Genomic DNA, 26677 nt, shown 5'->3' on the forward strand with positions numbered 1-26677 from the left:
TTGTATCATTACTGTGAGAAGCTGAAAGAAAAAACACGTATGTATATGTATACAAAAAATAAGATAGTTATGCTACTGATTTCTCTGAGTTCACTGAAGAAGAAGATTTTTCTGCTAGTACTGCTCAGACAATTGAATACAGATGTCTTGTGATCTGGATGAATGATTTGGGGATGACAATGTGCAGTGTATGTACCATTGTTTCCCCTTGGATGATGTGTTTTGAAATTAAATAAAGCTTCAATGGAGCCAACAACAACAAGAGACACTTCCTTATTCACAACCAATACTGTACAAACCCATTTCAGTCTAATTTAAAAGCCCATATTCCTAACCTTGGTATTAATGTTTAAAAATTGACATAGTTTGATAGTATCAAGTCCGAGGGTATAAGCAACTACTTTGAAGACAATAAGATTCACAATGATACCCATTCTGGTTTGACTATCACTATAATGCCTCCAATATTTTGTTTTTATTAATTTTGTTCTATACTGTTTCGTTCAATTTTATTATGCCTTATGATAGGGACAATTCTTTTGAAGATAACAAGAGGCATTATGGTAACCATTGTTGATCTCCTTATATTTTGTTTTTAAGTTATGTACTATGTCCTTCCTTTTGTTTTGACTGACTCTATTTTGTTTTGTTTCATTTGGTTTTATTCTCTTCAAAATAAAAAAATATTGACACAGTTTAGCCAGGCATGATGGCACACACCTATAATCCCAGCATTCTGGAAGAAGAAGCAGAAGCATCACCCTAAGTTTGAGGCCAGCTTGGGCTACAAACTGAGTTCAAGACCAGTCTGAACTACATAGCAAGACCCTGTGTCAAAAAGAAAGGAAAGAAAGACTGACATAGTCTAAAGTCTTCTCCCTAACCCTTTTTTTTTCTTTTTCTTTATTTTTGTTTTCAGACAGGGTTTCACTATCATATTCCAAACTGACCTTTGAACCCAGGCTGGCCTTTAACTTAACTCTCCTGTTCAGTAACTTAACACCTTCCAAGTGTTAAAATTACATGTGTGTACCACCATACCTAAAATATTAGTTTTATTGAGATATAATTCATTCTTTCCTTCCACTTTTATATGTACCAAACCATTCCTATTGCCTTGACTTCTTTATTTCCTTGCCACTCTTTCCCTGACTTCTGGATGGATTGGTTTTTCTTAGAAATGGCCATATTAAAAAGATGAAAGCTTTTGCACTGTCTCCATTTCCTCCCCATCAGTCCACCTAAATCATTATCTGTTTTGTTTAGAAGAATATTCTATATCTTCATTTTGCCTGCACTGCTTTGCATGTTCTCCCTGCTCCCCATCACAAATATGTTCACATAATATATATTACAAAATAGTCAAAAATATGCAATGAGTGGAGAAAGTAATAGAGCTTCCCCCGCCCCCAGCCCAGTACTGGAAATCAAACTCATGACCTCACACTTGCCAGATGGCGCTGTGCCACTGAGCTATATCCCTGGCAGTAATAGAGCTTTTTATAAAAGCATTCTTATTTAGCATTTTGGAAGAAGGAGGGTTACTGGGGATTGAACTCAGTGCCTCCCACATCCAAGCATGTACTAGTGAGCTAAACCCCCTACCTAGCAAGTGTTTCTTGAACAATCTCATCCTTATTCTAGTTCATTTACCTTTTATTCCTTGGTCTTATCTTTAAGTCATTAAATTATATTGAAGGCTTTCTAGTAGCCTTTTCTCAGTTTAGTTTATCTTTTGTTATGGTTCCTGTATCTTGAAGGAATGACATACTGGTTTCTGTGTTTTATAACCCTGTTAAATTTTTCTTTACATGCATTTTATTTAACTGCATTGCTATTCTACTGACTGAATTATGTTAACTTTTTGTTTATTTTAGTTGTGCTTCCTAACCTAAGATCAGAAGATACACCATGCCTTTTGTCTATAGATCTGTTTCATGTTTTGGTAAGTGGTTAGTAGAATATTTTTGAAGCTGTCAGGTTTACAATTTTTCATGTGTTTTCTTCATTCAAAATCATACTTTTTTCAAGATTATAAATTCTGTAAAATTTGATCTCTTTTCCATTTTGTTTATAAAATAGGTATACAGATTTGACCATCAAAATACTTTCAAAATAAAAGCATATTTGCCTTTTACTTTCTAATTGGTCTTGTTCTGATTGAGCATATTAATTGGAGTGAAAAAGGTGGTCAAAATATACTGAGAATATTTACATGTAAAAAAATATCACAGTAAAAGGCTCATTGCTGTTAATCCCCATAAAATTACTTCCCATCACTTCAGTCGTAATTATCCCATCATTCTGACTCCTTTCTGAAGCAGTTTTGAAAAGTCTTCTTTCATGAGTGTCTTTACATAGTATAATCAAAAATATTCCGAATGTTGCTGCCCATTGCCATTCAGTGGAAAGGCAGGCTGGAAAAAACACTGTGATGTGTTCTCATCTACCTTATTCACCAGATCTGGCACAATGCAACTTGTGGCTCTTCCCCAAAGGCAAAATGACCATAAAAAATAAACATTTCGGATCATTTCAGGATATCAAGACAGCTATGACATTGCAACTAAAGGTACTCATGAAAAAGGACTTTCTAGACCTGCTTCAGAAAGTGGCAAGAATGCTATGTGTGTCTATAAAGTCAGAGTGTTTTCAGGCAGAGTAATACTAATGTGTCTTTGTAATACATGTTTTTTATTTACACATTTACAATATTTTTTATCACACCTCATATATACCAGCAAACTTTTTCTGATTCTGCATTATTTTTTTCCCTGTCCCCTTTTCTTCATTTGACAGTGTAAACTATCTTAAAATTGTTAAGTGTTTATTGACGGCCCTTGGCTATAGGTACATCTGTCCTTTGCTAGGATGCCTTAAACAAGTGACAACTGGGCTGGGAATTTAGCTCAGCGGCATAAGTACCTGCCTTGCAAGCAAGCAGTCGTGAGTTCAATCCCCGGTACCGATAAAAATGAAAAAGACAAAAAAAAAAAAAGTGACAACTTTAAGTTTCTTGCGGAATTTTTCCCCCTTGTAATAATCTCAGAGCTTATTTCCCCTTACTCTCCTTTCCCCTTATTTCAAGGAAGCAGTGATGAGTTTGGAGCATAGAGTTTGTGGATAGATATAGGCTGAGCCAGCAGTCACATCCCTCATTATCTGGGATCTCTCATTATCTAAGTCTCTACTTGATGATCAACCCTCTTTTGGAATCTTGACTGTTTTGGAACCTCTTAGGAAACTTTTTTTTTTTTTTTTTGGTACCTGGGATCAAACTCACAACCTTGCACTTTCCAGGCAGGCCTGTGTTACTGAACTGTATATCCAGACCCCTCCTGGGAACGTTGGAAAGAAAAAAATACTAATAACTGGGCTATGTTCACAGGTATTCTAATTGGATTGGATTGTGTTGGAACTTGTGTATCAGTGTTGAGCTCCCTGAATGATTGCTGTGTTGAAGCTTATGAACTACACAGTTGAACACCACTACTTAGACCTAGAATAAGTAGACACAGCAAAAGGACAACCAAGTGCGGATATTTGTCCTCTGTTTATAGTGCATTATATTATAAGATATTCTGTTAAATTAATGGGAAAAATACAGTAGTTATTTAAAAAGAAAAAACTCACAAAACTAGTAAAGCATCTAGTGTCCTTTCTATTTGGTTATAAGATTCATTCATATTGGTCTTTTTGTCATGGCCTGTGTTGATGTCCACTTCTTCTTCTAGGTAGGTGCTGTGCTGGCATTCCCAGCTTTGTATTGGGATGACACTGTCAATCTGCAGCCTTCATCAATTAGTTCTGCCTATAACCAGCTTTATCTCTTCCATCTGATCACCATGGCACACATACTTCAGATACTTCTTACAATAGACACAGGTAAAGCTCCCATCTAGGTATTGACTCTAAATAACATTTGCCCACACCTTATTGGCAAAATTAATTATACTTGTGATTAAGCATATTATGTGTTTCTAAGTCCTGTGTGTCCTTTGTTGAATAGTTATTCATTTGTCTTTTTTTTTGTTTTGTTTTTTTACACAAAATCTTGCTGCATAATTCAGGCTGGCCTTGAGCTCACTATGTAGCCCAGGTTGGTCTCAAACTGATGACAATTCTCTGGCATCAGCCTCCTGAGTGTTGGGATTACAGGCATATGTCACCATACTTGGTCTCATTTGTTTCTTTACAGATGCCATTTGAACAGGGAAAGGTAGAGTAAGGGAAAAAGTGGTAATTCCCTGACACCACTTCATCTGCTCTGCAGATAAACAGGGAGACTATCTGGAACTGCTTTCCCTTTTTTTTTTAGTACCAGGAATCAAACTCACAAAAACTCAGGTGCTTATGCCACTGAGCCAAATCTCAGGTCCCCCTTTTTATTCAAATTCCTCATTCTCAGATCTCTCCAGGATTTATCCCTATCTGACTACTTTCAACTTTTGTTAAGCCTTTCCATGAAACTATTCTTCAGGTACAAAAATAGTTAATTTGGGGGCTGGGGATTTAGCTCAGCAGCATAAGCACCTGCCTTGCAAGCAGGCAGTTGTGAGTTCAATCCCCGGTACCGATAAAAAGGAAAAAGACAAACAAACAAAAAAAAAAGAATAGTTAATTTTTTCTCCTTGTAGTATTCATCACTTTCAATCATATTTTACAGTTTTTTTTTTTCTTTTTGTTCCAATCCTTTTCCTGCTTGCCCTTTCTGTCTCATCTTCCTTAGCTTAAATTTCCCAATGGTACAAAACAAACTTCAATTTCTCCCCTTTGACATCAAGTACTTAGCAACCTTTGCTATACTCAGTAAGTGCTCATTAAATGATTTTGAATAAACATTCATTTGAAGATACATGAATAAGATAACATTTTGAAATTATAATTGTCCTTTAAGAGAGTGATCTTTAAGAAAAATGAAGTCTGATTCTGGATAGTAAGTTCAAATAATTTAAATCACAAATAATTTAGTGACAGTAGAATCAAATATAGCACAATCACATATTCATTTATCCTTCAATCTACCTGTTCCACTTTTAAGAATCTATCCCAGCTGTTTGCAGTGGCACATGCACATAGTCCTACTTAGTCATGAGACTGAAGCAGGAGGATCACTGTCACCCAAGGGTTCAAGATCAGCCTGGATAACAGAACAAAACCTGTTGAAAGAAAAGGGGAAGGGAGTAGAGAATATGAATCTATACCCAGGCTTTACTGACAAAATTATGAAATTGTATAAATGTAACATTTGTTGTGGCATTTTTTAGAATATTGAGAGATCAAAAACAATTTAGCAAATCATTGAATAAGTGATGAATAATCTATGGTATATCCATATAATGGAATGCTGTGCAGGTATAGAAAAAAAAGAATGAGATCTACTGAAGTATAGTGCTCTTAAGATACATTATTAAATGAAAAAAAGCAGAGTACAGAACAGTGATTATAATGTAGCTCCTTTGTGTAGGTAATTTGTGTATGTGTATATGTTTACATATGTTCATATTTGTTTATGTTCTTTATGAAAGAAACAATGGAAGTATAAGCCAGGTGTAGTAGCACACCCCTGTACTCCCAACAGTCAGGATGCTGATGTAGGAGTATCTCCACAAGGCCAGCCTTGGCTACATAGTGAGACCTTATCTCAAAAACAAAAAAGGCCACTGCATTCGCCCCTTCATGGTGGCCTGGCCTCACACTGCATCATGTAACTTCTTTGCCTACTTTTACTTTGCCCAAACTCACTCTGCAGAGTCTGCAGAGTCCTTTTCCCATGTTTAATAAAACTGTGACCGTTTGTGCTGGTCTTGACCAGTTCTTTGCTCAGAACAGGAAGAAGCTAGAAATCACCTCTAGACAGAGACTCCAGTACCCTAAAACCTGGTAACAGTACATGTATATAATGCTAGCACTTGAGAAGCTGAGGCATTAGCATCAAAATTTCAAGCATACCCTCGGCAATTAGCAAGACTTGACTCAAAAAGTTAAAAAAAATCTGGTCATATATTCAGGGCAGAAAGCCTGGGTTCAATCCCCAGTACTGAAAAGAAAAATTTTTTTTAAATGTGTTGCCAGACATGGTAGCACAGACCTGTAGTCCCAGCACTTGCGAGGCTGAGATAGGAGGATCGCTGTGAGTTCAAGGCCAGCCCAAACATAGTGAGCCCTGTCTCAAAAAGGAAAAAAAAAGTGTAGCTGAGCATAGTAATACAAGCTTGTAGCCCTGCTACTTGCAAGGCAGAAGGATCAAGAGTTTGAGGCCAGCCTGGGCAACATAGTGAGTCCTGTCTTAAGAGTAAAAAAAAAGACAAAAAACCTTAATAGATACCTCACCAACGAAGTACAAATGGCCTACAATCATCTGAAAAGATGTTCAGTGTCTCCACATCACTAGGAAGTAGTTCCCAACCCCAGGCCATGGATCAGGAAGGCCCATGGCCTATTAGGCATACCAACAGGTAAGTGATTGGCAGGCAAGCAAAGCATCAGATATCCTGTCACTCCCATTTAGTCCAGTTACCACCTGAGCTCTGCCTCCTGAGCTCTGCTTCTCAGGGGCTCAAAGTCTGTTATGCACTGTGCCACCTGCAAAGGGATCCGGTTTGTGAGAATCTCAAGCTTCAAAATCTGTGGTGGTGGGCTCCGTGGCCTAAGTGCCTACTTGGCAAGTGTAAGATCCTGAGTTCAATCACTGGTAGGAAAAAAAATTTTTTGGTGGTGATTAGGCAGTGATGCTAATCTTGAGGAATGTGATTATTATGTCTTGCAAAATATACTAATGAACATGGAAGTAGACACTCCTCCCCTGTGGAAGACAGAGGGAAATTGTTTTCCACAAAGCTGGTCACTGGTGCCAAAAAGCCTGGAGAGCTGGGTGTGGTGGCACACACCTGTAAATCCCAGCACTTGGGAGGCTGAGGCAAAAGGATTGCTGTAAATTCAAGGCCAGCCTGAACTGCATAGTGAAAGCTTGTCTCAAAAAAAACAAAAAACAAAAAAAAAAAAAGGAAGGGGAACACAGCACTAGGAATTGCAAATTAAATCCTAAAATACCACTACACACTTTTTATATTGGCCAGAATTTTGAACACTTGACAACACCAAATGCAAGCATGTGGAAACCACAGCAACTTTTACTTGTTGGTAAAAACACAAAATGGCCCAGCACGGTGGTACATACCTGTAATTCCAGTACTTGGGAGATTGAGTCAGAGGGAAAAGAGGGATTGCCATGAGTTTGAGGCCAGCATGGGCTAAATAGCCTGAACTACATAGCAAGAGCCTGCCGATAAATAAATAAATAAATAAATAACACAAAATGGTGCAATCACTTTGGGAGATAGTTTGGCAATTTCTTCCAAAACTAAGTACACTCTTACAGTGTGCTCCAGCAAACATCCTCCTTGGTATTTACATGAATGAATTAAAAACTTAGGTCCCCACACAATGTTTATAGCAGCTTTATTCATAATAGACAAAACTTGGAAGCAGCCAAGATAGCTTATAGTAGGTGAATAAATACTTTGTGGTAGACAGACAATGGAATGTTATTAAGTGCTTTTAAAAATAAGCTCTTAAGCCATGAAAATACATAAAGGAAACTTAAATGCGCGTACTTAGTGAAGAAATTCATCTGAAAAGGCAGCATTCTAGAGGCTGGAGATTTAGCTCAGCAGCATAAGCGCCTGCCTTTGTAAGCAGGCAGTCGTGAGTTTGATCCCTGGTACCAAGGAAAAAGACAAAAAAAAAAAAAACAAAAAAAAACAAAAAACAGCATTCTGTATAAATCCAACTATATGACAATCTGGCAAGGTAAAAATTGCCTGGATGGTGGCACAAGCCTATAGTCCCCAGCCTCAGGAGGGTACCATGAATTTGAAACCAGCCTGGGCTTGAAGAAAGAAGCTTTTTCAAAATAAGCTAAAAATAACAAAGACAAAACTGGAGACAATAGAAAAAAAGTTGTCAGAGATAGAGGAGGATAGTATGAAGCATAGAGTGTTTTTGAGGCAGTGAATCTGATTTGTGGGAGGTACCTGCATATATTCGTTCAGATTACAGAATGCACAACCCTCAATAATGAGCCCTTGATGTAAACTGGGTCCTCTGGGTGGTGATCCTGTGATAGTTACAACATGGGACCGCACATACTGGATGGAGGCTGTATATAAGAATGCTAAACTTTTTGCTCAAAATAAAACTACACCAAAAACACTGAGATTTTGAAAGAATCATTTGTTATATGTATGCATTTGTCAAACTCATCAAATGGTATGTAAAATATAACTCAAAAACGTCATATGTACATACTGAACACAAAAATAGTTTAAAAATGAATAAAATACTGAACTCTTGCTCTTTTGTTGGGAGGGTCTTCTGTTTTGTTTTTTCATTCTGGGGATTGAACCCTGGGTCTCAGGCATGTTTAATCATATGCTCTACCCTAAACTATACCCCTAAGCCCAAGCTATTAATTTTTTTTAAAAAAAATTATAGATCCATGATATGTTTTCTAATTTTTAAAATAAAATCAATGAGCTGGGCATGGTGGCACATGCCTATAATCTCAGTGCTTTGGAGGCTGAGGCAGGAGGATTGCTGTTAGTTAGGGGCCAGCCTGGGCTACAAAGTGAGTTCAAGGTCAGCCTGAACTGCCACAGTGAAACCCAATCTCAAAAAGACCAAAAATTAAATTAAACTAAATTAAATTAAGTGGGTCCTTGCTGGGGATGATGACACATGCCTATAATGTGAGCACTTGGCAGGCTGAAGCTGGAAGATCACTGTGAGATTGGGCCCTTAATGAGATCTTATTTGGAAAGTTAACATGATTTTGATAGGGCCATTAGTCATATATCTCACTGCCAAGTGGCTTGAACCATCAGTGGTACAGGCATGACTGTCCTGTCAGGCAGCTTTTTATTAGTTTTATTAATAAAAAGACCGATAAAAGTGATTGGCTCTGTGTGTACCATTAGTGATACCCAACGCTGGATGGGACAGTCATCTCTGTACCCACTGGTAGTTCCAGCTGGTGAGAACATGTTAATGAGCTAGCAATATTCATCCAAGATGAGACAGAATCATTCAGGGTAATAATTTTAATCGTGATTTTTCAGATGTATGTATGTATTTTGTGCCAGAAATTAAACTTAGGGCCTCCTGCTTGCCAGGCAGGTGCTGTGCACTGAGCTACATCCCTGACCCAGCAGAAGCATTTTAATACAACAGAGTACTATTCAAATGGGCTGTAACCACCCCTCACAGCAAATAGGTAGTATTTTTATCTCCATTTTAATACAATAAAACTGAAGTTCAGAGAACTTAGATTTCCTCAGAGATAAGGGGCAAAGAAGACAACAGAAAAGTTTTGGAACCATGGAATTGGGGTGCAATTTGTAGATGATCAAAAATTCATAAATTTATCTTGCAAAATTTCTTTTTCAGGACTCTCCCTTTCTCAGGTTGAAGAAGACAGTGAAGAGGCTCGTTGTGCATCTTCTTTCTTTGAGGAAATTTCCCAGTATTTCAGCAGGTGAGCAGCATCCATTAGTCTTGTGTACTGCAGTTTCTTTTTTAACAGTTTCACATCTTGGGTCAGTTAGTTGTTTGACAACTTTTGAATCATTTTAATGTCAGTTTTTAAAAGTCAGGTAAGGGCTTTTATTGTATGACTTTTTGTCATAGGATAGGTTTATAGTGGAAAAAAACTAGGTAAAATGTAGTAGTTTAGAATAATAGCCACCCACTCTTTCATTTTTGAGAGTGATACAAGTTTGACACATGTTTAGTTCTTGTAAACTTTCTTGGGAACTAGGCAAAACATGACAGAATTTTAACAGTTGCCAGTATTTGGAATTTACATTGCAATAGCAAGCAGAAACACCAAAACAATACCCACCATTTGAGGCAGATTTATTTACGTACCAAGCACTGATCAAGATTATTCCCAGATTATCAGTCTTTGGTAGTCTAGGGTTTATATGAGACAAGCAAGCAGGAAGTACAGAGGCAGAATGGCTTGTCAGTTGGGGATTGGTTTATACGATGTGCATCATAGTGACCAAGCTAGGCATCACAATTACCAGCCATTTCTAAAGAGATAGGAGCCACAGGAACTGGAACAAGAACTATTACCTAAGCAACTAGAAACTGAAGGATACTGTCTGGGGGGTCTATTTTCTGTTACAAAATAAGTGGTAGAAATAGAAAATAGTCCTTTTAAGGCAATCCATATAGTTGATGCATTTAACTAATTCAGAAGTATTTTAATACTGCTAAGAATAATATAGGAAATGTTTTGGCATTTCTATTTTAATGTTCATATAATATATAAATTACATAAATATTGTGTAACTTATACATATATATACCTAATATGTAATTTAAAATGTATCTTTAACCTCTGTGTAGAGGTTAAAACGAAAAGTACAGTAGGAGTCTCAGCTAAGCATGTGCTGCCAAGTTCTTTTCGTCATCTTCTTCACTTGTCTTTTTTTTTTTTTTTAAGTTTATGGAAAAATCAAGGATCAGTAGTATTCTCATTTATCTCTTTCCCTCACACCTTGCATAAATGTACCATTTTTATAACTGAAATAACATTGATGTGTTATTATTAGCTAAGATTCATGCTTTATATCAGTGATTTCATTGCCCTACAGATCTCTAAAGTTTTTTGGGTGTTTTTGTTATTTTATTTTTGTTTTTTATGGGGTGGGAAGCTCAACTTTGAATTTGTTAATAATTTTGATTTTTTTGTTATATACCCTCATTGATTTAACTTAGACTTTCATAGAAGACTTCATTTGGATAAGGTTAATCTAGTAAAGATTGTGCTTCCATGAATATGAGCTCATTTTTTTTTTTTAATTGGTACTGGGGATTGAACTCAGGACTACCTGCTTGCAAGGCAGGTGCTTATGCCGTTGAGCTAAATCCCCAGCCCTGAGCTCATTTTTTTAATTAGATTTTTATTGGTACAGTTTATTTTTAATCAGATTTTTTTTTACATTTTAGATATACATAATGATCATTTTCATCATAGAGAATTTGTCCCTGTACATGATGTAACTTGGTTTTTTTCCCCATTCCTTATCCCTCTCTTCAATCCCTCATTAAAAAATTTGTACCTGTACAAATTTGTACCTGCCTGTTTTTTCCCAATCTCCTCCCCTCCCTTCAACACCTCTTCCCCTCCTTATTTACAAAACTTTGTTTGTATTTTATCCTTTTTTAAATCATTTTTTTGCCTTTCTCCTTTCTTTTTCCCTTCCCCCTCCCACATTCCTCTTTCCCTTTGAACAATTTCTTCCTATTTCACAATACCTATTGTGCATTTTGTTCCTTATTTACTCTTTTAGATTCTTATATACTCTTTCAGATTCTCACATCAGGGAGAAAATGCAATATTTACACGTATCTGATTTATTTCACTTAAGAGTATGATCTCAAGATGTATATACATTTACCTAGAAATGTCTCAAGTTCATCCTTCTTTACTTACTCCATTGTAATTTTTATTCATTCTTCAGTTGATAGGCATTTGGGTTGTTTCCAAGATTTAGATATTACAAATCCTGCTGCTATAAACATGAGTGTGCATGTATCACTGTAGTATGACATTATTAATTCTTCTGGAAAGATACTCAGAAGGGGAATAGCTAAGTAAAATGGGACCTCTAATCCTAGGTTGTTTTTTTTTTTTTGTTTTGGGGAGGGGTTGTTTTGTTTTGTTTTGTCTTTGTTTTTGTTTTTGAAACAGGGTCCCACTCTGCAGTTCAGGCTGGCCTTGGGCTCACTTTGTAGCCCAGCCCGAATTTGCAAAGATCCTCCTGCCTCAGCCTCCCTCAGCTAGGATTACAGGTCTGTGCTACCATGCCTGGCTCTCTAAACCTAGTTTTTTAAAATAGTCTTCACACTGGTTTCCATAGTGGTTGCACCAGTCTGTATTTCCATCAACAGTGAAGAAGAGTTCATTTTTCCCCACAGCCTTGCCAAGATTTATTTTATTGGTTAATTTCTGAATGATAGCCATTCTCGCTGGAGTGAGATGGAATCTCATTATTTTAATTTGTATCTGTTGAATGACCACTAATGTTCAACATTTTCTCATATATTTCTTTGCCATTTGTATTTCTTCATCTTGAGAAATGCATATTCATCTCATGCTGATTTTGGATTGGGTCTTTAAATTTGAAGAGTCTGATTTTTTTCAGCTCTTTATATGTTCTAAGTATAAGTCCTTTGTCTGAGGGACAACTAGCTAAGATTATTTCCTGCTCTGGGTTTTCTTTGCATTCTGTTAATTTCTTTTGCTGTGCAAAAGCTTTTTAATAAGGTAAGACCCCAATAGTTTTTTTTTTTTATTATTTCCGATGCAGTTGGTGTTTTGTTTCTGAAATCTTTGCCTAAGATTTCATGTGTTCAAGAGTTCTACCTATTTTATCTTCCAGCAGGTTTAGTCTTTGTTTTAATATTTAGATCACGCCTGTAATCCCAGCACTCGGGAGGCTGAGGTGGGAGGATCCTTGGGAGTTCGAGACCAGTCTAGGCTACAAAGTGAGCTCAAGGCCAGCCTGAACTGCATAGCGAGACCCCATCTCAAAAAAGACAAAAAAAAAAAGACCTCTAATACAAAAATGAGTGGGTAATAGTGCCTCATTATTTTAAAAGTTTTAAGAAAAGAGCCACCTCATATTCATAGAGCGTGTGTTTTGTCAATGCATGAGCTTTTAATTGAAAATAAGGATGTTATGAAATAAATTTTTGTCTTTTTTGAGATGGGGGTCTCGCTATGCAGTTCTGGCTGGCCTTGAGCTCACTTTGTAGCCCAGACTGGTCTTGAACTCCCAAGGATCCTCCCACCTCAGCCTCCCTAGTGCTGGGATTACAGGCATGAGCCACCACACCCAGCTATGTATTAGAAGTCTTTTTGTTCAGCAGACTCAGGTTATCTTCAGGAAAGATTTGGTTAGTTTCATCACGAGGATATGCCAGGTAAAGACTCAAACCATATCCCCATCATCATTTAACTCTACTCACATTGTCATCTCTGGTAACACTAGAATGCTGCAGTCTTGAGGGGATGTTGGCATGGAACACGTGGAAGGCATGGTCTTTCGTGAATCTGTCCAGCTCTCTTATGTGGTACAGTAGTGCTTACCCTGAGCAAGCAAAGGCTTCGTGAACTTTTCTTACTGAACCATAATTGAATAGATACCAGAAATACAATGACAAATGTATTTTAGTAGTACATGAGGCAGTTAGATGAAGGATGTTTTCCATTGTTGATTTTACTTTGAAACATAATGAGAAAACAGAAGTTCCGTTTTTAAGATATCTTTTGGACTATCACAGGCATGTGGTTCATGTGGTTCATTTACTTCTAAAGAGGCAGAAGCAGCTGGACTTGGCTGGCAGCACATGCTCTTGTTTTCTGTTCTGGACCTTCACATCCTTTTGCAGTCATTAGACCTTCTCCAGCCAGGCAGATATGGGATTCACTAGGATTTCGTGCCTGATCTTTCTTTAAGGAAGGGGTAGGAGTGAATGTTTTGAGGATGAAAGAGAAGCAGGAGAAGAAAACTGTGAATGAATGTGCATGTGTTGGAAATTCGCCATAACCCCACCTGTTATGGCGGGACAGGCATTCTACGTATTATTCTCACAACTGCAGTGTACATGTATTTTTTTTCCTCCCTGTGTTTTCTAAACTGAACACTGAAAAGATTCATCAAATCATTTTGTTCAGATGGCTCAGAATTATTTTTTCGTTACTTACCCTGTGCTTTTGGGTTCTATAGTATTTCTATAATTATGTAAGAAGAATAGCATTGCACTGTAATCTATCATATAGAAACTTTTGATCAGTTAAGAGATGTATACTGTTTGCAAAGGCATGATAAAGTTGCATCTTAGAAACTATAGGCAGTAAAGCCAACAATAAACCTTTTTTTAAACACAAACCATACTCATACTCTCTGTTCATTTCATTTTGGACAGAGTTTGGCATAATCCAGTAGTTTAAGGGGTTTCATTTTAACTTAAATTCTGATATATTTTAACTTGTAAATTTTAGATTGATATAATAGAGTTTTTAGAAAAATATAAGAAATGTTTTGTTAATGTGCGTATTTCTATGTAAAACACGTGGCTTCTCCTGTGTATATATTTTTTTTGTCTTTGTCCTTTGTTATCGGTACCAGGGATCAAACTCACGACCACACACTTGCAAGGTGGGCGCTTATGCCACTGAGCTAAACCCCCAGGCCCTCTCCTGTGTATATTTTTTAAAATTGTGTATATGTTTAAAAAGTAAAAAAAATAAATGAAAACCCTATAGAAAATTGGAAGAGATGGTCTTTACCTCAATCTGATAAAAGCCATCCATGACAAACCAACAGCCAGCATCACACTGAAGAGTCAAAAACTGGCTAGGGATTTAGCTCAATGCCATAAGTGCCTAACTGGCAAGCTTGAGGTCATGAATTCAATCCCTGGTATTTTAAAAAAAAAAAAAAAAAAAGAATGAAGGGTCAAAAACAAAGCTTTCACTCTAAAATCAGGGACAAGGCAAGAATACTCACTGTCACCACTGCTTCTCAATATAGTTCTGGAAGCATTACCCAGGGTGATTAGACCAAAAAAAATAAAGGTAAAAAGAGATTGAAAGAAGTTAGATTATCCTTATTTGCAGATGACATGATATTCTGCATAGAAGATCCAAAAAATTCCACCAATATGACTAGTAGGTTTAATAACCAAATTCAGTAGTATTTGTAACTGAATACAAAACTACCACTCAAAAAGTAGGAGCATTCCTGTACACAACAGAGAGAAATAAAGGAAACTACATCTTTCACAATAGCATCCAAAAAATTGAAATGTTTAGGAATTAACCTAACAAGATAAAAGATCTATACATTGAAAATTATAGTACTCTTAAAAAAGAATATCATAAAGTAAAATAAGTCAGGTATGGTAGCATATGCCTGAAATCATAACATGCAGAAGATTCACTACAAGTTCAAGGCCAGCCTGAACTACATAGTGAGACCCTGTCTCAAAAAGACAAAAATAAATAAGCAAATGAAGGAAGGTAGGAAGGAAGAGGAAAGGGACCAACTTAGTGAAAATGGCCATACTCTCATAATTATTAGACAGATTTAATGCAATTCCAGTCAAAATACCACTAGCAAACCTCACAGAACTAAAGAAAACATTGCTACAATTCATTTAAAGCCAGAAAAGACCTAAAATAGCAAATACAATTCTCAGCAGCAAAAGCAAGGCAAGGGGTATCATAATCCCTGAGTTGAAATTATACAAGAAAGCTACTGTGATAAAAACAGCATGGTATTGGGGGAAAAAAAAAACAGGATCAATAAAATAGATTAAAAAGATGCAGAAACAACTCCACATGCATTCAGCTACCTTATATTTGACAAACATGTTCATTGGAAGAAAGACAACCTCTTTAATAAATGGTGCTGGAAACAATGGTTTCCCATATGCTGAAGACTAAAATTAGAACCATCTCTTTCACCATGCATTAAAGTAAAAATTCTCAATACAGAAACCAGAAAAAAATTTTTGGTTTGATTTGGTTCCGGGTTTTTTTTTTTTTTTTTTTTTTTTTTTTTTTTTGGTTTATTGAGATAAGGTCTTGCTATGCAATTCAGGCTGACCTTCATATCACTGTGTAAGCCAGGCTAGCCTGGAACTCCAGTGATCTTCCTTCCTCATCTTCCCATTCTTTTCTTTTTAGTAAAGATAGTTACTTCATTGTGGGTTTTTTGTTTTGTTTTGTTTTGTTTTGTTTTTTGGCTTTTGTTTAGCTTTGTTTTTGGCTTGTACCTAGGGAAAAGAAGAGAGTAGTCCTATGTTAAAAACCTACTTAATAAAAGATTTTGTGGTTTTCTTTTAAAAAATTACTAGGACATTTAAATATTGAGGCTATTAGATAGCTAAATGTGTTTTTACGTGTTTAAAAATTAAGTGGGCACTAAGTTATTTAAGTGTTTGAGGTTTTGACAGGATTGTGTATCATTAAAATCTAGAGTGTTGGTCTGATGGAAATGCTCTGTTTCCTAGCTGCGCTGGGCACGATGCTCCTGGCTGGTACTTGTGGGCTGCCTTGAAGAACGGTATCATCCCTTACCTTCGTTGTGCTGCCTTGTTCTTCCACTATGTTCTGGGGGTGACTCCACCTGAAGAACTGTTTACCAGTAAGTAAGAGAATAGTCACAAAGTGGAAGACCAGGATTTTTCTTTCTTATTCTTATTTTTGCCAGGTGTGGTGGTACACGCCTGTAATCCCAGCACTGTGGAGGCTGAAGCAAGAGGATCAAGTGAGTTCAAAGCAGCCTGAACTACATAGCAAGACCTGTCTCAAAAAGAAAAAAAGAGTAGTTGGGCATGGTAGCACATGCCTGTAATCCCAGCACATGGGAGATTGAGGCAGGAGGATCATTGTGAGTTCCAGACCAGCTTGGCTACAAAGTGAGCTCAAGGCCAGCCTGAACTGCATAGTGAGACCCTGTCTCAAAAAGACCAAAAAAAAAAAGAGTATATACAACAGTCAAACTGATTCTCTGTGTTCTTTCATCTGTATTCACTAAGTGTGGTTCCTTCCCTGAGTAGGTTAAAAAGAAAGCCAAAAACCAGATTAACCTCAGAGTGTGCAAATCTTTCTCTTGGCTCTTATAAATGTATAGTTTATGTGCTTAAGTTTATACAATACTTACATGCAAAAAATAATTGATAGGATATACAGGAAATGACATTGGTGGCTATCAGGGAAGGGAACTTTTGGGTAGGTGGGAGGAAGACTTCATTACACCCTTTCCCATATTCTTGCTTCTAAATCTAGGTCAAAATAGAGGTTTTCTTATGGCTTTTCCTAGGTAAAAATCAGAACACTTGTATAATTTTGGAAGTCACCAGAATTATTCAGTGGTTCTTCCTTTTGTCCTTTGAAAATAAACTGACCAAGTTACCTTTACCAGAGAGTATATCTGATCAGGCTCTGTCATCAGTCTATGTAACATACGAAGCTGCTTTCCAAGTGTACACTAATACAGATCTGTTGGTAATGCACACCAACAAAACTACATTTATTTTTCTAATAAGTGCCTCAGAAAATAAAGCCTTTTTTATTGGGAGGAAACCAAATCTAAATAAATTAATTTTTATAATGTCAAACGGTGATGCATACTACAAAGAATAATAAAGCAGGCCGTGGGAATTGAGTGCTAGGACCAGAGTGAAAACTCAATAGATATTCCTGGAAGGTAGCTAAAGAGACATTGAACAGATTTCTGCATAGGTAGGATTGAGCTGCTCAAATAGTTGAGTACTGCTGAGCAGGAGGAAAAATAAACAAAGGCTTTGCCTGAAATTTCCCAAGAGCAGCAAAGATGTAAGTACAGTGACAGAGAGGGTAGCAGGCACCTGCATGCATGTCACCTAGGGCCTTTCTGCCACAATGGGGACTTTGTATTGTATACTGAATGTTTGGGGTAGACTTTGGAGCCTCTGATGAGCAGAGTAAATCAGATTTGTGCTATAAAAATTGCTGTAGCTTATTTACCACCCAGTTTATAAAATGTACAAAATATACTCCACATAGGATACAGAAATGAGCATGAACAAGAGAAAATGCAATTAACAAATTAAGTGCATAAAATAATATGCTTATTAGGCCAAGGATACAGCTCAGTGGCACAGCACCTTCCTGGCAAGCACAAGGTCATGAGTTTGATCCCTGGATACCAAAATAATAATAATAATAATAATAATAATAATAATAATAATATGCCTATTAAGTATATTTTTATTCTCTTGCAGATTCTGCAGAAGGAGAATACAATGCATTATGTAGCTATCTATCTTTACCCACAAATTTGTTCCTGCTTTTCCAGGAATACTGGGATACTGTAAAGCCCTTGCTCCACAGGTACTACGGGAATAAAATGTCATTGTTGGGTTATTGTTTAGTTTGAAAATTTTTTTTTTTTTTACATGTTCATAGCAGCACAAAGTTTGAAAATTTTAAGTTGCAATTGTTTGCTAACTTTTGAGAGTAGTTATTATTGATTAAAGGTCTGGCAAAAGTACAGGAGATTCTTAATTCCCACAGTTAAGGAGTGCAGATAAAACTAGCAATTATAGGCAGATGGAATTTCTGCTGGCTCTTTGTTGACTACAGTCCATTGAGTTTGTTTTGTTATATTGTTGTTTTGTCTTTTTGAGACAGGGTTTTTTTATGTGGCTCAGGCTGGTCTTGGGCTCACTTTGTGACCCAAGCTGGTCTCAAACTTGCAACAATCCTGCTGCCTCAGCCTTCCAAGTGCTGGGATTACAGAAGTGCACCACCATGCCCAGCTTCATTTTATTTATTTTCCCCATAGCTGGTGTCTCAGTTTTAAAATGGTGCGGGGCTGGGTGTGGTGGCATATGCCTATTATCCTAGCACTTCGGGAGACTGAAACAAGAGGATCAAAAATTCAAGCCTCACTGTCTCAAAATAAAAATAAAACAAAGATCCCAGTACTCAGGAGGCTAAGGCAGAAAGATTGTTGTGAGTTTTAGGCCAGCCTGGGCTACATACACAAGTTCAAGGCCAGCCTGAATTACAAAGTGAGACCTTGTCTCAAAAAATAAAAGATACAAACTGGTGTGAGAGTGAGGGTTGCTGGTAGACATAAATCAGAACTAAGAATTTTTTTAAAAAATTAGAATTGTATCCAAAACAGTAGGATTTGTCATGCGGTGTCACATACCTCAAACGGGTCTCTTCGAGAAAAGAAACTCATATGGTAGATCAAATGTAGCACACAGTTTCCTAGAGAAAATTCTCTCTCAGAAAAACTTTCTAGCATGTTATTTACCAAGCCTCCTGTTTATTGTCAACCTCCAAACTGTCTTCTCATCTTGTTAATCAGGTTTTATTTGTACATATTAGATATACATAATGATCACATTCATCCCTATCACTTTTATAATCACTTCCTTTATTTATTTATTTATTTACTTACTTACTTATCTGGTACTGGGGATCAAACTCATGACCTCACACTTGCCAGGCAGGTGCTTATGCCACTGAGCTAAATCCCCAGCTCTGACCCAGCTCTTAACTCTTCTCTGGCTGTAGTAACCACAGACAAGCCACCTGTCTTACTACCATTTCCCTTTGTTCCTCCTACCTTGGCTGAGGGGTTGATATTCAGGATGCCTTGCCTTTTCTCTCAAAGCTGGCTTCTCAGCCTTTCTTTCTGGCCTTTTCTTTTTCTTTCTTTTTTTTTCTTACGATTTTAGGAATTGACTTAGTGCTCTACCACTGGTATTCCCTTGACCCAAAATATAAATCTTCAGCAGAGTCATCTTGCTCCTGTGATTCTGGTGATTAGCCCATGACCTTGTTCTTAGCCCCTGTCACTTTTATTACCACTTCTTAGTATTAATTTCCCTCTTGTTTAGATGGTTAAAATGGTTTCTGATTTTCTAGTTAGATTTTAACTGATAAAGTCTTTTTTTTTTTTTTTTTTTTTTTTTTTTGGTCTTTTTCCTTTTTATCGGTACTGGGGATCGAACTCACGACTGCCTGCTTGCAAGGCAGGCGCTTATGCCACTGAGCTAAATCCCCAGCCTCAGATAAAGTCTCTTTTAAAAAATGAATTCATAATGCCAGGCATGGGGCTGGGGATTTAGCTCAGCGGCATAAGCGCCTGCCTTGCAAGCAGGCAGTCGTGAGTTCGATCCCCAGTACCGATAAAAAGGAAAAAGACAAAAAAAATAAATAAAAAATAAAAAATAATGCCAGGCATGGTGGCAGACAACTGTAATCCTAGCACTTGGGAGCTTGAGGAAGGAGAATTGCAGGTTCAAGGCCAGCCTGAACAACACAGCGAGATTGGCTCCAAAAGAATGAAAGAATAAAATAAATAAAAACAAATTTTAAAAGGAAGGAAAAATAATAAGATGAGGAGGAAAAAAAGGGCAAAATGTAAGATAAAATGAGTGAAAAACGAACATGAAGAGAAGGAACAGAAAGAATTTGAGAGAGCAGCTCATAGATAAACTTTGCGCTGACCCTGTGCTAATTTAGTGCTTTTCCCTTGGTTCACTGCAGGTGGTGTACAGATCCTGCCTTACTGAACTGCCTACAGCAGAAGAGCAGCTTGGTGAGGTTGGTCTCCCTTTCCCTATCCACAAGTTTCCTTGAGTAATTGATTGGTTGGTTGAGCGTGCTGTCTAGTCTGCTTTCTTCAATCTCAGTACAATATGTTGTTTCCTACACTTACTCAAATACATTTAGGTATCTCCTTCATGAAGCCTGTCCTTATGTACCCTCATTGTTATGCACATGCCCACATGCCTCTATGTCAGCAAGCAAGGGTGAGAACTGTGTTGATCTTCATATTCCCTCTGGGCCCTGGACTATAATATGCATAGTGTCTTATTTTTATTTGAGTTGGGTTACTTTAATAAACAGGTAGAGGAATTGATCCCCAACTTTAAATACCAACACTAGTACCATTATTATATGAATAAAACTAAACTTATTATGAGACAGTATACATTTTCCTTCTTTTCTGATCTCTCGTCCTTTGCACTCTTTTCAATTCTACTCTTAAATGCATGTGCCGCTCTCTTCCATACGACTACTTTAATGATAATAGATAGCTCCTTTGCTCAGAGGCAGCAGTATTCACATCACTGAGTAAACAAAATCTGAATATAAAGAAAAAGTTTACTATATGAATACATATTTTTAGTTGCTAGTTTCATTCAATTTTTTATTTCAAGTCATCTTGTGTCATTTAAACATCTGTCCCCAGCATGCTATTAAGTACTCTGGAAGATTTACAAGAAGTACAACATACATTGTTTGGTCATGAATAATTTATAACCTAGTTATGTACATAAAACTAAGATATGACCTAAAATATGACACATGGAATGTATCATTAATGACAAAAATTTGAAGAGATTCTTAATGAGGCAGATTTAATCTTAGAGTTTTAGCTGAATGTAGAAAAGATTATAGAATATAAGTTAATAGGTGTTTAAGGAGACAATTCATGTTACTCTCATGATCCAGTGCATGCAAGCAGCTCCTTTTATTATCACTAGTATGATGAGAAAGAATAACAAAATTTCACTGTGTTAAATACTAAGTATGTTTCAGTTCAGTATCTCCTTTAGTCTTCAACAGTTCTGAGTTTCTTTGATAGTGTTGTTTATATTTAAATGATGAGTTCATTTAATGTTTCTCCATTTTTTTTTCTTTTCACAAAATTAATAGTTTGCTCATGATTGGAGTGATACATATCACTGACAGGCTTTGATTCAGAGACTTGTCAGATGTCAGAGAATTTAGAATTTATATCCAAGTCTGTCTGATTTCTTTTTTTTTTTTTTTTTTTTTTGTCTTTTTCGTTTTTATTGGTACCTGGGATCGAACTCATGGCTGCCTGCTTGCAAGGCAGGCGCTTATGCCACTGAGCTAAATCCCCAGCCCCCTAGTCTGTCTGATTTCAAAGACTGGATTCTTAACTGTTAGTCTAGCTAGAATTTAGTCTTAGGAAATAGTGGGACTTGAGTTTGGAAGGTAGCCAGCTGATTAAAGATTTGGAATTCCAGGATAAAAAGTTTGAATTTAACATACTTAACAGTGGGATTCTCTTTGGATTATAATTATGGATCCAGAGGCCTGGGGATTTAGCTCAGCAGCATAAGCACCTGCCTTGCAAGCAGGCGGTCGTGAATTCAATCACCGGTACTGATTAAAAAAAAAAAATTACGGATCCTTTTGAGTCCCCACACATAAACACTTTGGATTTGTTTTTTTTTGTTTGTTTTTTGTTTTGGTCAAACCCAGGACTTCATACATGCTAGGCAAGCAGTCTACTTACTGAGCCTGACCCCCAACCTCCTTTTGTGTGGACCATTACCTTGGTCAGTTTTTGGTCTGGGCTTACTCATAAAATTGCCTTTTATTTCCCATGTCTAGGTACCCTAGAAAAAGAAATAGTTTGATAGAGCTTCCTGATGACTACAGCTGCCTCCTGAATCAAGCTTCTCATTTCCGGTAAGGTTGTGTGTCTGTTTATGTGTATTTTAAATCTTCCTGAGCTTGCAATGGTCTAGAATACCATTAGCAAACTTACTTTTCTAAATGTGACCATTGAGTACCCTCTTAAATGATGATCATTTTCTCCCCGTACTGGGAATAGAAGCCAGGGCTTTTGCACTTAGCTATGTCTTCAGCCCTATTTTATTTTTTGTTTTGAGACAGGCTCTCATTAACTCACTAAATTACCCAAGCTGGACTCAAACTTGTGATCCTGTTGCCTCAGTCTCCCAGAGTGCTGTGACTATAGACTTGCACCACCCTACCCAGCCATCAGTTGTCTTTTTCAGTGAAGCTGGTATGAAGGTGGAGACCTGTAATCTCAGCTCTTGGGATGTTGAGGCAGAAGGATAGCTGTGAGTTTGAGCCAGCCTGGGCTACATAGTGAGACCTGACAAAAAAAATCCCTAAACTGTCTTAATTGAGATGAAATCCACGTAACATACAATTAAATATGATAAAATGCACAATTTAGTGGCTTTTAGTATATTCACAGTGTTGTATAGCTACCACTTCTCTCTAGTTTTTTAGCTTTTCCATCATCCCAGGTACTTTGTACCCACACTAATCACTTTCCATTCCTGTATCAGTCAGTCAGTGTTTACTAAAGAACTAGATCTAATGTAAGATAAACAAACATATAAGAATTTACACCATTGGCTTACAGTGACTGCCCACAGAGTCAGGTGCAAACAAGTGAAAGAGGTCTGTCTGTGCATTGGAGATCTGAAGGATCCAGTTGAAGGTCTTGGAGCTCAGTGTAGTGTCCTGTGCAAATTCATGCCAGGAGGCTGAAGAGTATCCAATGGAAAGTTAAGGGGTCTGTATGGGAGGCTGAGGAATCTATGCTGAAAGCCAGGAGATGATGTCCAAGGTCAAAGTGAAGACTGGAGCTCATGCGAAGAAACAGAAATGAGCTTTACTTTGTTTCCCTTTTATACTATTCTGGTGACAAACCTCCTTAGGGTACGTCTTGCACACCCAGAAGTGTACTGAGCCAGTTTAGTTGGGAGTTTCTTACTCAAATTGACAAAGTTAACTGTCGCGATTCCCCTTACCTGTTACTGCTGGTAACCAATAATTGACTTTCTGTCTCTATGGATTTACCTGTTGTAGACCTAGCATATAAAAGAGATCATACAGTATATGCTCTCTTACATCTGGCTTCTTCCACACAGCGTGTTGTCATGGTTTATCCAACATGTAACTTGCATCAATGGTTTATTCCCTTTTTGGCTAAGAAAGATTCCATTTTTGTTTATATCAGTTTTCTTACTCCTTTATCCACTGATGGACATTCACCTTATTTTTATGATGAGATTGTTTCCTCCCTTTGACTGTTATGAATAATGTTAGTGTGAACATCCATGAGAAGTTTCTGCATGAGTGTATGTTTTTATTTCTTTTGGGTATATACCAAGGAGTTGAGTTGAATTTACTAGGCCATATGGTAATTCCATGTTTAAACTTGGGAAGAACTGTCAACCCATTTTCCACAGTGATGCACCATTTTGCATTTCCACCAACAGTATTTTCACATCCTTGCTAGCCCCTCAGTGAACTAGCAGGTCAATCTAAACATGTGTTCCCACTTTTTAAAGAACAGTATCCCTTTACCTACCTTGGTGCAAGCAAACTACACTAGAAAAACAAGCTGCCATCCCCACAGCTTCCCGCCATGGGGCTAGAAGATGAGGAGTTGGTAACTGCTACACAAAATGTCAACATGTACTAGCCACTGCCTTCATCAAGTACTCTCCTGCATGCTGCAAGTATACATCTAGCTTCAAGCCCCAAATTAGTTGCTCTCAGCTCTGTGGTTGGTTTATGAAAGGACGCGCTGCCAGGATCAACCTGTCCCACCATCTTTTGTGATGTAGCTCCCCACAAGGATAGAATCTTAAGCCCGTCCTGCCACCAAAGCAGACAACAGCATTGTGACTCCAGTTCAAACCTAGATCCTGGAGAGAAGAAAACCCTATATACTTTTCAGCACCATGCTTTCCTCCTACCTCATTCAGAACATCTCTAAAACTACTGGTGAAACTGTTCTCAAACTTCTTTTCTCCCTCTCCTATTTACCAATCACTTCAAGTGACAGAAAGATAAGAAAAACTGATGAGTGCCAGGCGTGGGGTGCACCACCTGTAATCCCAGCCCTCAGGAGACTGAGGCAGAAGAATCACTGTGAGTTTGAGACCAGCCCAGGCTACAAAGTGAGCTCAAGACTAGCCTGAGCTATACAGTGAGGTCCTGTCTCAAAAAAAAAAAAAGACTGATGAGAGTGAAATAAAACGGACTCAATACATTCACACCATGTGTGTGAATTTTTTTTTTTTTTTTTTTTGTCTTTTTCGTTTTTATCGGTACCAGGGATCGAACTCACGACTGCCTGCTTACAAGGCAGGCGCTTTTGCCACTGAGCTAAATCTCCAGCCCCTTATGTATTATTTTTTACAAAAGAATATGAGCTTAAATGGAAGTGTATGATAAAATAATTTCTTATAAAATTAAAAATATTTTTCTAATTTTATTGAACTTACCTTGTTATGTGTAAATTGACCACACCTGGTGGCACAGGCCTATAATCTCAGCACTCAGGAGACTGCGGCAGGAGGATTTCTGGGAGTTTGAGACCAGCCTGAACTGCATAGCTAAACCCTGTGCCAAAAAGACCAAAAAAAAAAAAAAAGTATGTATAAATTGCTTGCCTGTAATCTCAGCATTCAGGAGACGAAGGAGGTGGCTCACCAGGAGTTTGAGGCTAGCCTGGACCTGCAAGACCCTGTCTCAAAAAATAGCCTAAAAAAAAAGTTATTTTGAATAACATAAAATGAATGACCACCAATGAAATGTTACCAAACAGAGGAATTGTATTCATACTGTGCTTTATTTAACTCAGTATTATAAGCACCTCACTGGTGAGCATGAGGTTGAGAGTTTGATCCCTGGTACCACCAAAAAGTAAATAGATAGATAGATAGATAGATAGATAGATAGATAGATAGATAATGTGCACTAGCCACTGAAGTGTGAATGTTTTATAGTAAGTCATAGCGCATTATATCTTTAAAATAAAGCAAAACTGCTGCGCATGATTGGTGCATACCTGTAATTCCAGTACTGGGGAGACTGAGCAGGAGAATCACTGTGAGTTCAAAGCCAGTCTAGACTATCTCATAAATTTAAGATTTACTTGAACTACATAGCAAGACTCTGAGTCAAAAAAGGAAAAAATAATAATTTCAAAGATTGCATCCAGCCCTATATAGCACTGTAGGGCTTCCACTAAAGCCCAGGAAATAGGAACTGTCTTCTCAGCATTCACAAATGTCAGGTTGTTGGCTCCTAGTGGCATCAGCAGGGAGTGTGGGAGGGTGCTTCTGAGAAAAAAGTATTGGTTTTTAATCACTGTGAACCTGCTGGGCAGTATCACCTGGTTTGAAATGAAGGTGAATTCTAAGCCAGTTTCATTGTCATCACTGGTTTCCTTTAAGTCTTTTTGGGTGATGTCACCACAGCTGGCTGTAAGTATAAAGTAGTCTGGAGAGGCATGAGAGAACTCTTGCATAGCCTGGCTTCCATCCCCTGTACTGACAAATCCTCTTGTCTCTTCTAGTTATTGTCATCGGTCTCTGTGAAGGCTGAACCATTAATGTTGGAGGTCATTTTAGGCATCCTCTTTCCCTGTTCCTCTGTATAGTGACTAGTGACTTGGACTCTTTAACAGGCTGTGTTAAAGGTGAAAGAAGATGGGAGCTTTACCTTAAAAAGCTGAAATCATGTGTTTAACATATGTGCTTTCCTTTTAAGGTAACAGTAGGTAATTTGTACATTATTAGTAGTGAGTAGGCCTTAATTTATTTTACTTCTCATATTTTATCATCCTGTTCTTTTTCACTTGAAACGATCAAAAAGCTAGAACTTAAAATAACCACCACCACCCACCACCACCCCATCTACAGGGGATAGGAGTAGAATGCATATTTATAGAGTCCCTCCACTCCTTAGACAATGGTATTTTTTAATCATCCCTGAGAAATTAGTAATACCCTATGGGAGATTATTTATGATGCTCTTTATTCTGTCTGCAAGGTAGGCCTAGCTGGATTTAACCTCTGGTTGTATTTTTACCTACTTGGTTGAGTATTTTTGATATTTCTCATTGTGTCCGTATGCCATAGAGACAAGAAAAAATCCTTGATTTTAAAGATCACCAACAGGGCAGGTAACATACACCTGTACTTTCAGCTCTCTGGGACACTGAAGTAGAAGATCAGAAGTTTGAGCTCAAGCTTGACCAACTTAGCAACCTGATACAACACTATTTGAAAAATTTTAAGTGGGGAGTCCAGAGGCCTTGGTTTCAATCCCCAAGACCACCCAAAAAAGAAAAAGAAAACACCAGTATCCCCTCTGGAACCATTGTATCGAGGCTCCAGCATACCATCATGTAAATCTTAAAACACTCCGGTTTTTTTTTTCTTTTTTTTCTTTTTTTTTTTGTCTTTTTCCTTTTTATCGGTACCGGGGATCGAACTC

General features: G+C 37.5%; 1 protein-coding gene across 2 annotated transcripts in view; it reads left to right on the forward strand.

Moving 5' to 3' along the window:
• Ubr1 (ubiquitin protein ligase E3 component n-recognin 1) overlaps positions 1-26677 on the forward strand; it is a 173725-nt gene that overhangs the window by 140493 nt on the left and 6555 nt on the right. For both annotated transcript variants that reach the window (XM_063249551.1, XM_003475450.5), the window contains exons 38-44: positions 1878-1945; positions 3735-3885; positions 9448-9535; positions 16093-16226; positions 17848-17956; positions 20132-20188; positions 22016-22093. In XM_063249551.1, coding sequence (XP_063105621.1) covers positions 1878-1945; positions 3735-3885; positions 9448-9535; positions 16093-16226; positions 17848-17956; positions 20132-20188; positions 22016-22093 — 685 coding nt within the window. The remainder of the gene's footprint in view (positions 1-1877; positions 1946-3734; positions 3886-9447; positions 9536-16092; positions 16227-17847; positions 17957-20131; positions 20189-22015; positions 22094-26677) is intronic.

This window comes from Cavia porcellus, unplaced genomic scaffold (genome assembly GCF_034190915.1).
Source record: "Cavia porcellus strain 051 isolate PalLab524CR breed Dunkin Hartley unplaced genomic scaffold, mCavPor4.1 scaffold_6, whole genome shotgun sequence".
In the NCBI taxonomy this organism is placed as follows: domain Eukaryota; kingdom Metazoa; phylum Chordata; class Mammalia; order Rodentia; family Caviidae; genus Cavia; species Cavia porcellus.